This window comes from Dioscorea cayenensis, chromosome 13 (assembly GCF_009730915.1).
Source record: "Dioscorea cayenensis subsp. rotundata cultivar TDr96_F1 chromosome 13, TDr96_F1_v2_PseudoChromosome.rev07_lg8_w22 25.fasta, whole genome shotgun sequence".
NCBI lineage: Eukaryota > Viridiplantae > Streptophyta > Magnoliopsida > Dioscoreales > Dioscoreaceae > Dioscorea > Dioscorea cayenensis.
The window spans coordinates 2,265,263-2,277,642 of NC_052483.1; the positions used below are offsets into that span (position 1 = coordinate 2,265,263).

Consider the following 12,380-nt stretch of genomic DNA (forward strand, 5'->3'; position numbering starts at 1 on the left):
GTAATTATATTATCATTTTATACAATTATTAGTTATGTGCATGTGTGCCATGTATATGATATAGTTAAATATACTAAAGTTATCAATAGATGTTCATTGTTGAAACTAGAGTGAACATTGAGAAAAATTAAAGAAGAGAAAATAATTATATATTCAAGTAATTAAAATACATTGCAATAAATACTTCACATTGACATCACAATTGGAATCTTGATTATATATTATTATTCACCACTAAATGTGGAATATTATCCAATAATATATATATATATATATATATATATATATATATATATATATATATATATATATATATATAATATGTTAATTTTCTTATGCATTAGAGTTAAAATTTCTACATCATGACACCTTAATGTTTTATTTTCAACTGTTTTTTTGCAAGTTACTCCCATGTGGAAAACAATATTTAAGAAAAAAAAATATTTATATTTGAAAAGTTATAATTAAAATTAACAGTAAAATAGAAACATTGTCCAAATGAAAATGGAAGGGAGAGCAAGGGGAAATAATGGAAGTACAAATATTAGAAACAAATAGAATAAAGGGAATTTATTTATTTATCTATTTACTAGTTTGAGAGTTCGATAAATTGTAATTTTATCAAGTACTGTTTTAGGATTTTTGTAATTACATTTTAAAAATTAAAAGACATAGAGAAAAAGAAAAGACAACAAATGAAACCATTACATAATACATACTACACAAATTTATCTCCATTGGATCAGGCTCCAGTCTAACCCACGTTAGCCCAACGTCATGGTCTTTGATTTGGGCCTAATATTTATGGCCCATCCCTCTGTGTGTGTGTGTGTGTGTGAATAAATGAAAGGTAAATAAGTAAATTATATATTATGGCCTTCAAATTAAACTAAAATTTGAGAAAAATGGAATATGTAATAAAGATATACTAGATAAAATTATATTTCAATATCTTTTAGTAACTAGTTAAGTTGCTCCATTAGCATTAATTGTTTTATTGAGAAACTAATCAAAACCGGTTAAGCAATAGTCTTAATTAAGGCAATAAGTCTTAATTTAGATGATCTATTTAATTAATTCCATAAAGATGTTGGCAAACATTATTAGTTAATTAAATATCATATAACTTAAAAGATCAACTTCTAATCTCTCTAGAATAAAAAAATTGATAGAATCGGATATCCCTCAAAATATTCTAGCCAAGTTCTTAAACTAATCCTAATCTCTTCATAAGTACTTTTTTAATCCATCTTATTAGAATTTTGAGAACAAAGAATTCAAAATCAAAAGCTATTCACTTACAATTTTTTTTTGTTTTATTTATATTCACGTTGGAACAAAACTGACACGCATGAATGTGATTAAACACAAACTTTAAATAAAATAAAAATCAAAGTACTAATTGTTTGAGTAATAATTAATTTCAATTTGTAACGCCAATTTCTTATATATATATATATATATATATATCATCGGTCAAAACTTATCAAGTTAGTCTCATTAAACCGTCTTTATCAATAGTTTTTTCTTCTAATTAAATTCACAAATAATTTAGGACAAACTATATCACTATAAAATAAAATTCATATTTTTTTTTCATTTTGTGACATGTAGTTAATTAATTGGACATTAAGAGATTAATCCAATACTTAGTACTTTCAATGATAGGAAAGTTTGCTTTTAATTTGTTACTTGGAAGCAAAGAGAAGCATTTAAGAATTAGTCATTATCTTAGAACTAATCATATCAAAGAGCTTTGGCTATCTAAGGAAAACTCCGTTGATGAACAACAAAGTCATGGAGCCTAACTTGTCAGGCATGTATATGCCAAAATATACTTAATTATTAATTAAGCATATTATTTTTTTTTTTGAAAAAAATGAAGTTCCATGTTGATTTATTTTATTTTATTTCCTTAAAAATGCCTTAGTGTCAACGCAAAGGAATGAACTCCATACATAAATTATCCTTGGCCATCAATTCTATAATATTGTATTAATATTCTACACTAATTTGTATTTTATTATTTTTTTTTAATGTTTGCACGTTGAGGAAAAAACTAATTGATGTCTTTAAAAATTTAGATTTGTTTGACAAAGACGACAAACGCCGCCCATAAAAAAATTGCCAAGGGACAGGTATAGTGAGATGCACCAATTATAATAGTTTGATTGATCTCATGGAGATTTATTAGCTTGGGCAGACTTCACATGTGGTTGATTAGAGTCCTAATATATGCATGCCTAAAAGATTTTGAAGAATCGAACCATGTTAATAAATCCTCTTGCCATGCAACTTTGAAGAGGAGCAAAACGACATCCTAGCTTCCACATGGGACATAATGAATAGTATATGAATAATACTGCAACAATATTTCTATAACATTTACACAATATTACAACAAATCTGCCGATCTAAAAATTCGACTTTTAATAATTAATTTATCATTGTTTTTTTTTTCTTCTTTTTGTCATTGGCTACATGTTAATGCCAGTGTATAAAATAAAGTAAAATTTAAGAATATTGATGAGGGGGATAGCTCTAGCTAGCTGTTTTTTTCTTCTTATTTTAATATATGTTTTTTTATAATATCTATTAATTACTCTTCAAGGCATAACAAAATTCAACAACTCTATTTATTTTTTATTTATTAGCACACAACAAGTAGCAGTGAAGTATATATGAAGGATCATATCACATTCAAAACAGAATCATCATCAAACACTTGGATTGGATGTTCTCAAAAGAAAATCAAGAAACAAGGAACATGAGTGACACTTTAACTAAATGACGTATTTATTATCATGAGATTCTCTAACCATATTTATATATGTATATATATATATATATCATCTTCAAAGTCTCACCAAACTACTAACTATATATGAACAATGATTGAGCAACAATTTAAACTAAAAAGCATCACTTATAATAATATTTAAATTGTATAAACAGCTCTTTATTCAAAGATATGGTGTCTATATCCTTTTGGCATCCTCATTAATCAAGCATAAAATGATATGATATATTTGTGTGTGTGTGTGTGTGTGTAGATGTAACAAACGAACTAATGAATGAATGAATGAATGAATGAATGAATTTCTTGGAAAGATGGTATCTTTGAGCACATGCCTCCTCCATTGCTTACTTTCATGCATAGTATTTTGTTTGATTGATTGTCTTCAATGAGGATAACAGAGAAGCAAGAATGAGAGAGAGAATTCCCTCGAGAAAGCACAACTCAGGGATGTTGTGCTTTTAGTGTAGCAACTTGTCATTTAGTTCTTGTTCTTGTGGCTTAAGAATCCTCAGAGTTCTCATCAACCCCATTTAATAACTCCCCATCTTAACTTACCTAATTCTCATCTTATGCTTTTCCATAGATTCTTCTTTACACTCTTCTTGGTCTCTGTGCTTTTATAAAACCCTACCCAAGTCTGCAAACCATGCAAATCATGGAACCATCCTTTTTAATTAATCTATATATATACACTTGGTCAGCTTTCCATGCAGTACTAGCCTTTTCAGTTCATGGTGGGGACTTTTACTTTTTGTTTTCATCTTCTTTTCTATGTATATTTATATTTATGTGTATTTATTGTGTATTATGGTTAGGAATTAATTAATGTGTTTTATTAGTAGGATAAACATTTGCATGATTCGTTCCTTGGGATGTGGGACAGCTTTAATTTGGCTTCTTCTCTTAATTAAACTAAACCATGAGAATAATAAAAGTATAAGATATATATATATACTGCATGGGTGCAAGATATATATGTATGTATGTATATATATATATATATATATATTAGGAGATGGTCCCTTGCTGATTCATTGACCAGTTAGAATGGCATAGAGAAAAAGCTAGCCCTAATTAAGTACTTTTGATATAAGAAAATACATGCTCCATTTTAATATATGTTGAAAATTTACTTGAGAAGAGGAGGCTATAAATATATATAGATATATATTTCCAATGTCCAAAAGAACATATATATATATATATATATATATATATATATGATAGAGAGAGCAGTAGATGGTTGATGATGAAGATGAATGAAGTCCATTAATTGTCCAAAAGGTGGATCGACCTGTTCTAAAGTTGAAGGTGAAGTACTAGAGTTTCATGCATGCACGGACAAAAAGATCCAGCGTATCAGTGTGCAGAGAAAGACAGATTGCAGATTAGGGTTTGCATGTCCTCTTGAAGCATGCATGGCATTTTCATGCATCGCCTAATATAGCTTCTTGTACGTAGGAGAAATAAATTCACTGTCAAACTTCCTGACCTAATTATCTGAACATGGGCAGGGATATGATGGATGAAAAGATAGAGAGGGAGAATATTTACCCTGATCAGGGTTAGAGCATGATATCAATAATTAGGGTTAGCTGTAATGGCTTATCCACTTTTTCATAAAATAAATAAATAAATAAATAAAAATTTAGGGTTAGTGAAAGAGATTATAAGATCAGTGGGAGAAGTTTAGTGTAATTAGGGTTAGGAAAAGAGATAAAGGCTTCTCTAAAGGCAGAGATAAGTTTAGAGTGATTAGTGTTATACAAAGATATTAGGGTTTTTAAAAATATATTAAGGTTAGAGAGAGAGAGAGAGAGAGAGAGAGAGAGAAGTTTGTGTAATTAAGGTTCTAGAAAGGAATTAGAGATTAAGTTTAGATTAATTAGATATATGAGTTCATAAAAAATTAAGGTAGAGAAAAGTTTAGTTTGATTAAAGCTAGAGAAAGAAATTAGAGCTTAAGCTTAGTGTAATTAGTATTATATAAGATGTTAGGAAAAGGGATTGGAGATTAAGTTTAGATTAATTATTGTCAGACGATGATATTTGAGTTCATAAAAAAATTAAGATAGAGAGAAAAGTTTAGTTTAATTAGGTTAGAGAAAGATATTAGAGCTTAACCTTAATTAGTGTAATTAGTATTAGGTAAAGATGTTAGGGGTTAGGGCTAGAGAAAGATATTAGTGATGATTGAGTTTATTTGATTTGATGTTAAACAAAAATATTAGGGCTAATAAAAGAATTAAGGTTAGAGAGAGAAGTTTGGTCTACATCAATGAATAACAAGTTTAAAAGATGCTATTCAAACAATATATATATATATATACACACTTAATTAAATCTTTGGAAGGCTCAAGTACTATCATAAGAATTAACTCTTTACACATAAAATTATATTCAAGTTCTTTTGTCTGTTTTGTTCAAAGAATTTAGCCAACATATGAACTAATTATTAACTTATTAGTATTTGTTTATAAAGGTGGCTTAATTTTATTCCTCATTGTCATTATCAAAGTTATACTTTAAGTCCCACGAGTTATGTATATCTAATATCAAAATCCAAGTCCTCTTTGATGAGTCCTTTTCACTAAGACTCCTTGTTTAGACCGTCTCTTATTTGAAGCTTAAATGAGTGATGTGTATTCATTTGTGCTTATCCTAAGATTTTATAATTCTATTATACATTGTCACTTTTTGAGAGATGTTGACTAGTCTTTTTTGGTTATACATATGAGAAAGGAAAACAAATATTTAATTATAATTAGAGCACATAATTAATTGATCTATATATGTTTTAATATTCAATATAAACATAAGATAAATTTGACTATTTAACTAAAATTAACATAAATATGAAAGTTTGTAAATAGTGTAAACATATAAACACTAAACTCCAACATTACAATTAGTAGCAATTTTTAGCTTATAAAGTTTATCATTGATCAATCATTGCATGAGAAGCTGTGAACTGACTTTTAATGGATCAAAAATCAAGCATACTACAAATATTATTAAAAAAATAACTTTGCTAAAAATTAAGCATGCATAAAAGCATAAAAACTAAAACAATAAACCACAAATCCTAACTCCCTCAATGATAAACCACAAACCCTGTTACTCTATTGTTTACTAAATATATAATCCTCATAAATAGAGAAAGAGAGAGTTGGAAAAGAGTCACCATCAAAGTCTCCAAAGAAGTCTAATCAAATCAAGTCCCAAAACAGGCCCCGGCTGACCAGAATGATATGCATATGATATGCCCCGTGAGGCTTATACTAACATCACTCCCCCCCGCATTACATGACAAACTTATCCCCTCCATATACAGACAAGTTTCATTGCCGGCCACACTTCACATGCACCCAAAATTCATTACATAAATCAACCTCCTCCTCCTCCTCCTCCTCCTCCTCCCCTTCCCTTCTTCTCCTACATCTTCACTTCAAACTTCAAATCAAATATCTCTCTATCTCTCTTTCTATATATATATATATATATGTATATATATATAAGCCAAGGTATGTGCATCAATCTCTTCTTTTACTTTCCAAGCTATCTAGTCTTCATTTCATATATCATTGCACGATTTCTTTAGACTTAATTTCAACCTCCACTCTTTCTTTTTGCTCCAACTTCCCATCTGTGTGTGTGTGTGTGCGCGCGCGCGCGTTTGTGTTTTTCTGTGTGTTTGTTTGTTTTTGTCTGTATTTCTGTGAAAAACTAAGTACCAAACTTCAAGATCTTTCAGTGTGTTATGTATGCGTGTGTGTGTGAATAACAAAGGACCAAAAACTAAACTTCAGTTCAAGATCTCTCTGTACGTTTGTGTGTGTGTTTGTGTGTCTTCTTGATCTCTGTGTTAGTTGTGAAGATGTCTATATTGAAGAACTAGGCAATACACTCACACACACACTCACACACACACTCATTGATCAGTACCAATTATCACAAACAAAAACAAGAGAAAAAAAAAAAAAAACACAAATTAAAGAACAAAAGCACAACCTCATATATGATGCAGTTCAGTGAGAGTGCACCACCACCACCACCACCACCACCACCACCACCCTTACCACCACTACAACTCCATCAAAACCCTCTAGGTCTTTGCCTAGACCTAACCACAACCAAGTCTCATTCTCGCCCATGGCCTTCCTTCCCCACCTCCTCCAAAACCCTAGGCACCACCTTCAACAACGCCAGCTGCATGGAACAACTCCTCGTCCACTGCGCCACTGCCATTGAAACCAACGACTCCACTCTCGCCCAACAAATCCTCTGGGTCCTCAACAACATCGCCCCTCCTGACGGTGACTCCAATCAACGCCTAACTTCCGCCTTTCTCCGAGCTCTCATCATTCGTGCTTCCAAAACCGGCACTTGTGCCGTTCTTGCCGCTGCCGTCACTCGTGCCGACTCTGAGCTCGCTCTCTACTCACACCGTTTCTCCGCCATCGAGCTCGCCAGCTTCATCGACCTCACTCCTTGGTACCGCTTCGGCTTTTCCGCCACTAACTCTGCTATCACCGAAGCCATCGAAGGCTTCCAAATCATTCATTTAGTCGATTTAAGTACCACTCACTGCATGCAAATACCTACTCTCATCGACATGTTAGCAAACCGGCCGGAAGGTCCACCTTTCATCAGGCTCACCGTCCCCGGAATCACATACTCAAACACAAATCCTCCTCCTCCATTGCTTGACCTCTCTTACGATGAACTTGGAGCAAGACTCATAGCTTTCGCTCGATCACGAAACATCGGCATGGAATTCAGAGTTATTCCTTCCGACTTCTCTCAAGGCTTCGACACACTCATCGAGCAGCTCCGAGCTGAGCAAATGGTCTGTGATGGTGAAGCTTTGGTTGTAAATTGCCAAATGATGCTGCACTATGTCCCGGAAGAGACTGTGAGTCATGAAATAAACCATTTATCAATGCGATCATGTTGTCTAAAAGCCATTCGAAGTTTAGAGCCAACAATTATCACACTAGTTGAAGAAGATGCTGATTTCACAGACAGTGATCTCGTCGGGAGGCTTCGATCGGCTTTTAATTTTCTCTGGATACCATACGATGCCGTCGAGACGTTCTTGCCGAAGGGGAGTGATCAGAGAAGGTGGTATGAAGGGGGAGTTTGTTGGAAGATAGAGAATGTTATAGCACATGAAGGGATGCAAAGAGTAGAGAGGTTGGAGAGTAGAGGGAGATGGGTGCAGAGAATGAGAGGAGCTGGGTTTAGAGGATTAGGGTTTGGGGAGGAGGCAGTGGGGGAGGTAAAGGCCATGCTTGATGAGCATGCTGCAGGGTGGGGGTTGAAGAAGGAAGATGAAGGGTTGGTGCTCTCTTGGAAAGGCCATAATGTTGTCTTTGCTACTGCTTGGGCTCCTTGTTGATCATCTTCATCTTCATCTTCATCTTCATTATCATGTAATCTAGCTAGATCTTAATTTGTTACTTGTTTTCTCACTTTCTCTCTTTTTGTGTACTATTATGATCTCTGATCTTTAGGTGAAACAGTTGGGATTAACATGATCATCTTTTGTTAATTTTCTTTAGCATAGATCAAATATGATTTTGAACATGGTTTTGTTCTTGTTTGAATGCCTAGTGTGTGTCAACTGCAACAATGTATATGTCTAGTAACATGACATGCATGAGTTTGATTTAATGTGATACTGCATGATGATTTGTTGTTGAGTTTAAAGTTTTTCTTTTTTTATTTTCTCATTAATTTTATAATTTATAAGTGGTGATAGTTTAAATTATGAATAAAGACATATTTTTAAAAGTGTGAGTAATAATTGTGTGCTGGTAGTCCCAACACTTATGTGTCACTGACCGTCCCCTATTTGCTTCGTCTGGTGCATGCCAATGTTTTTTTTATTAAATTTAAATTTAAAAGTTCAGGATCTGTGTGATTCAATATGATGGTGTGGTATTTTGTGAGATTATTGAAAAATATTTTCACGCATTACTTTCATTTGTGTGCTTTGAGAGTTGATCTTTTATAGTTACTAGACAAGGTGTTTGGCAAATCCATTTTATGTTTTTTCAGAGAGAAGGAAAACCACAACAAAATTTTGAGAAAAAAGGGATGCTTTTTGTTTTTTTGTATTATATTTGTTACGTTATACAGCCTTACATATTACAAGACTTGTGAAATTTTTGTGTATAAATACCAATGAATATGTTATTCATTAATTACACATTATTTAAATTTATTCTTTAAAAATTTGAAATGTTGTTAATATACAAATTTTTATTCTAAACAGGATCTTTTATTGTGATTTAAAAAAAAACTTTATTCTTGATCTTCGGAAAGAAAATACTTATACTTTCAATTTATTTATATAATGAAGAGTATCTTTCAATAATACTTTTTTTAAAGAAATATAATAAATTTTAAAATTTTAAAATTTATTATATTTATTTATTCATTCTAAACTCCGGAGATTATTAATCCTAGTTTTCATTCTATATCTCACTACCGCGCTAATGATAACAAGAATTTTGAATCAGGATCCCTATTGAATCAGAACTTTCAGTCACACTTTGGATTAAATGATAGTTTTGTACAAGGCTTGATACAACAAACTTGTTGAATTTTAGAAAAGGTATAATACTAGAATTGATTTTTCTACTTTTTTTCTCTCTCCTCTTAATTTCTCTACTCATAAATGTTTTTAAGTAGTTCTCTACTTTCAAAAATAATCCTACTTAGTCTATTCTACTCTAAAATAAATCAATTATTGACTATATTTTTCAAAAGCAGAGGAACTAAATGGAAAGAAATTAAAGATAAATGGCCTAAATTAAGTCATTTTTCAAAATAGAAAGATTAGTTGGACAGATTTTTGAATAGAAGAACCAAAAGGGGAAAGAGAGAAAAATAAAGAGACAAATTCGGATATTATACCTTTAGAAAATGATGTGATGCCTATGAAAAATAATCTCTTGTTTGCAAAGTACAAAGTTGAACACCTACAATCAGACCAAACAAAAAAAAATTACATTTTTGAACATATATAAAAAAAAAAAAAGTGAACCGTATTGCTGCCCAATCTCCACATTTGTGTTCATCAATCAAATGAACAATTGTCTCATTGGATCAAGTATTTTACTACTCTTAAACTTATCACCTATCAATCATCAAGCATACAATGGATAAGTTCCACAAGAGAGAAGAGGTCAGCTCACCCCAAATACCAATATTTTTGACGAATCACAACATAACATAAGCAAACACGATGATTTGATTTATGAAAAGTCGGTCTAGTTCGATAGAGTTCAATTCCAATGCTTAAAGTTCGATAGAGTTTAATTCCAATGCTTAAAGCATTGACAAAGATAAAAGCAAATGCAAACACTAAATCTAATCAAAACAGAGACAAACTATAAAACTCCAGAAGTGTGATGACTTCCATTTCCAGGTTGCCACCACAATCACTTGGTCAAGCCCTCAGCGGTACTGCAAGAAAAAGAAAAACTGTTAGTATAGATGCTAAAGGTTCAATATGAAGTTTTGAATCAATAATGATGATTCAAATTATTTTTTCAAAATTAAGAACCTGAGATAAGTTTGAAGTAGTTTTGATCAATGAAATTAATCGAGCAACACTTACTAGGATATAGATTAAAATCTGTTGAATAAATCACTATTTAAACATCCTCAAGCTTGAGCAAATACAATCTAGACACAAGGGCAGTACTCTCTAAAGCATGGTGTAATCATGCCTAGATATATTATATTCTAGGGGTAAATAGATCTTTTCAAGTTGAAACTTCTAAATGGTTTTCTTTCCATACAATCCATAATGTTACATTAACACTCGAAATCATGTAATAGAAGCTCCAAGTAAGCGTATAGCAATAACATTTCAATTCCATAACAACAAGCAAACCATGGCTCAGAGCTACTTTAAGTGACGTTAATTTCTGTCACACTGTCTAATACTCATATATCATGCCAGAGAAGATTGTCCATATTATATACTAGTAATGCTCACAGCAATGACCTCTATAGGATCAGGGGCAAGCCCTGTGACCTCAATTTTTGGGAAGACAAAATAACTGAGTATTAGGATGGAGCAAGACAGTTATTTGGAATGTAACAAATCATACAAGAATTTTATCACCAGCATAAACAACATTATATCATGTTTCCTGGAACTACAATCAATGGAAATGACAAAACTCACTTCAAACCAAGGAATTTTAAATCCATAACAACAAGCAAACCTAGTTAAATTCACTAATAGTTAATTTCTACAACAATATCTAGTACTCATATACACCAGAGGAGATGGGCCTGCATATTGCCCCAGATATATGCCAGTGCCAATCACAACTACAACAATGGTACCTACCACCAGGGAAAGCACTACTGTGTAATTTCTGAGAAGTGAGACCAATAATTGGAATTTAAAAAAAAAAATCACTTAACACTGGTATTGCCAACATGAACAACAATAAATTCACCTCCAACAAAGGAAACCAATGAAGAATAATACTCTCTCAGAATTCACTAATTATTAAAATAGATTAAAGTCATCAACAATAGCAATCCATAACACATGAATCCCTATCCTAATAGTAATTCAACAATCTATAATGTTCTTAATCCCACATTTACCAAATTTCACATGGCGATTCAAAAAAAAAAAAAAACAACTTTTGAAACGCAAGAAGAAGAAGAGATCAATAACAAGCTAAAAAAATCACCTTGATAAAACCAATAGCTTTGGCATTGCTATGGAAGCACTGCCTGCAGCACATCAGCCCATACTTACGGATCAAACCATGAGAGTTCCCACAAACTCGGCTGGCAAACAAATCAAACAAAAATCAAACAATAAATACAAACAACGATGCCAAACAATTATATATAAACAAATAACAAAAGATCTACATGAAAAATCAACACAAATTAAAAAGAAACAAGAAAAACAAACCAATAACATCGATCTAGATGAAAATTCCACCATAGAAATAGAGATCAGGAAGAGAAGAATCAATTACCAGGCTCGAGAACCAGGGCCATAGTTCTTCGGATGCGAATTCCAGACATTAGAGTGCCCCATCGTTCTCTCTCTCTCTGTGGATCTTGTGGAGGTTCTCTTATGGCGGCGAAGGAACTCCAAAGTTTGTAGGTTTTCATCATCGAAGGAGATGGAGAGAATATATATTGGGTGAGCGGTTGTAAATGCCACCGGCAATGATGGTAATTACGATTATACCATGATCATGAGCACAGATCTCGAGGCAGATGTGAAATCTTAGATAACATATCGCCTATGTTATCATTGTTATGGCATCGAAATTTCCTTTATTGCTGGTGATTTTCATTTTGTATATTAAATTTTGGTTTACATCATTTTAATCATCCTGTTTTAATTTATGTTAACTGGTAAAATATTGAAGAATTTTACCGAGATATTGATGAAATATATCGGTCTGAACTGTAAGTACCCATGTGAGCATGATGCGATGCTTTGGTATGAGAGGCCACGTGGACCTTGTGTTTAATTGTCATATTCACTTGTACATTTGGCATGACAGACTAGCATACACAT

The 12,380-nt window shown here is 32.2% G+C and overlaps 2 protein-coding genes across 2 annotated transcripts; one reads left to right on the plus strand and one right to left on the minus strand.

The window, feature by feature from the left end:
• Positions 1-6,211: 6,211 nt before the first annotated feature.
• LOC120274579 (scarecrow-like protein 32) lies at positions 6,212-8,470 on the plus strand. Its single transcript, XM_039281124.1, has one exon. It carries the CDS (start codon positions 6,819-6,821, stop codon positions 8,199-8,201), a length of 1,383 nt encoding a protein of 460 aa, XP_039137058.1. The 5' UTR covers positions 6,212-6,818; the 3' UTR covers positions 8,202-8,470.
• Positions 8,471-10,038: 1,568 nt separating this feature from the next.
• On the minus strand, positions 10,039-11,981 carry LOC120274494 (40S ribosomal protein S29). Its single transcript, XM_039281036.1, has 3 exons — positions 11,827-11,981; positions 11,530-11,629; positions 10,039-10,276 (listed from the first exon to the last, which is right to left on the minus strand). Exons 1-3 carry the CDS (start codon positions 11,886-11,888, stop codon positions 10,268-10,270), a joined length of 171 nt encoding a protein of 56 aa, XP_039136970.1. The 5' UTR covers positions 11,889-11,981; the 3' UTR covers positions 10,039-10,267.
• Positions 11,982-12,380: the final 399 nt, after the last annotated feature.

Excerpts from the sequence above, each read along its gene's own strand:
- LOC120274579 (XM_039281124.1), top strand. The coding sequence starts at position 6,819 with ATGATGCAGTTCAGTGAGAGTGCACCACCACCACCACCACCACCACCA.
- LOC120274494 (XM_039281036.1), bottom strand. The coding sequence starts at position 11,888 with ATGGGGCACTCTAATGTCTGGAATTCGCATCCGAAGAACTATGGCCCT. Across the intron at positions 11,630-11,826 it reads GGCCCTGGTTCTCGAGCCTG|CCGAGTTTGTGGGAACTCTC; the intron begins GTAATTGATTCT and ends TTTGTTTGCCAG.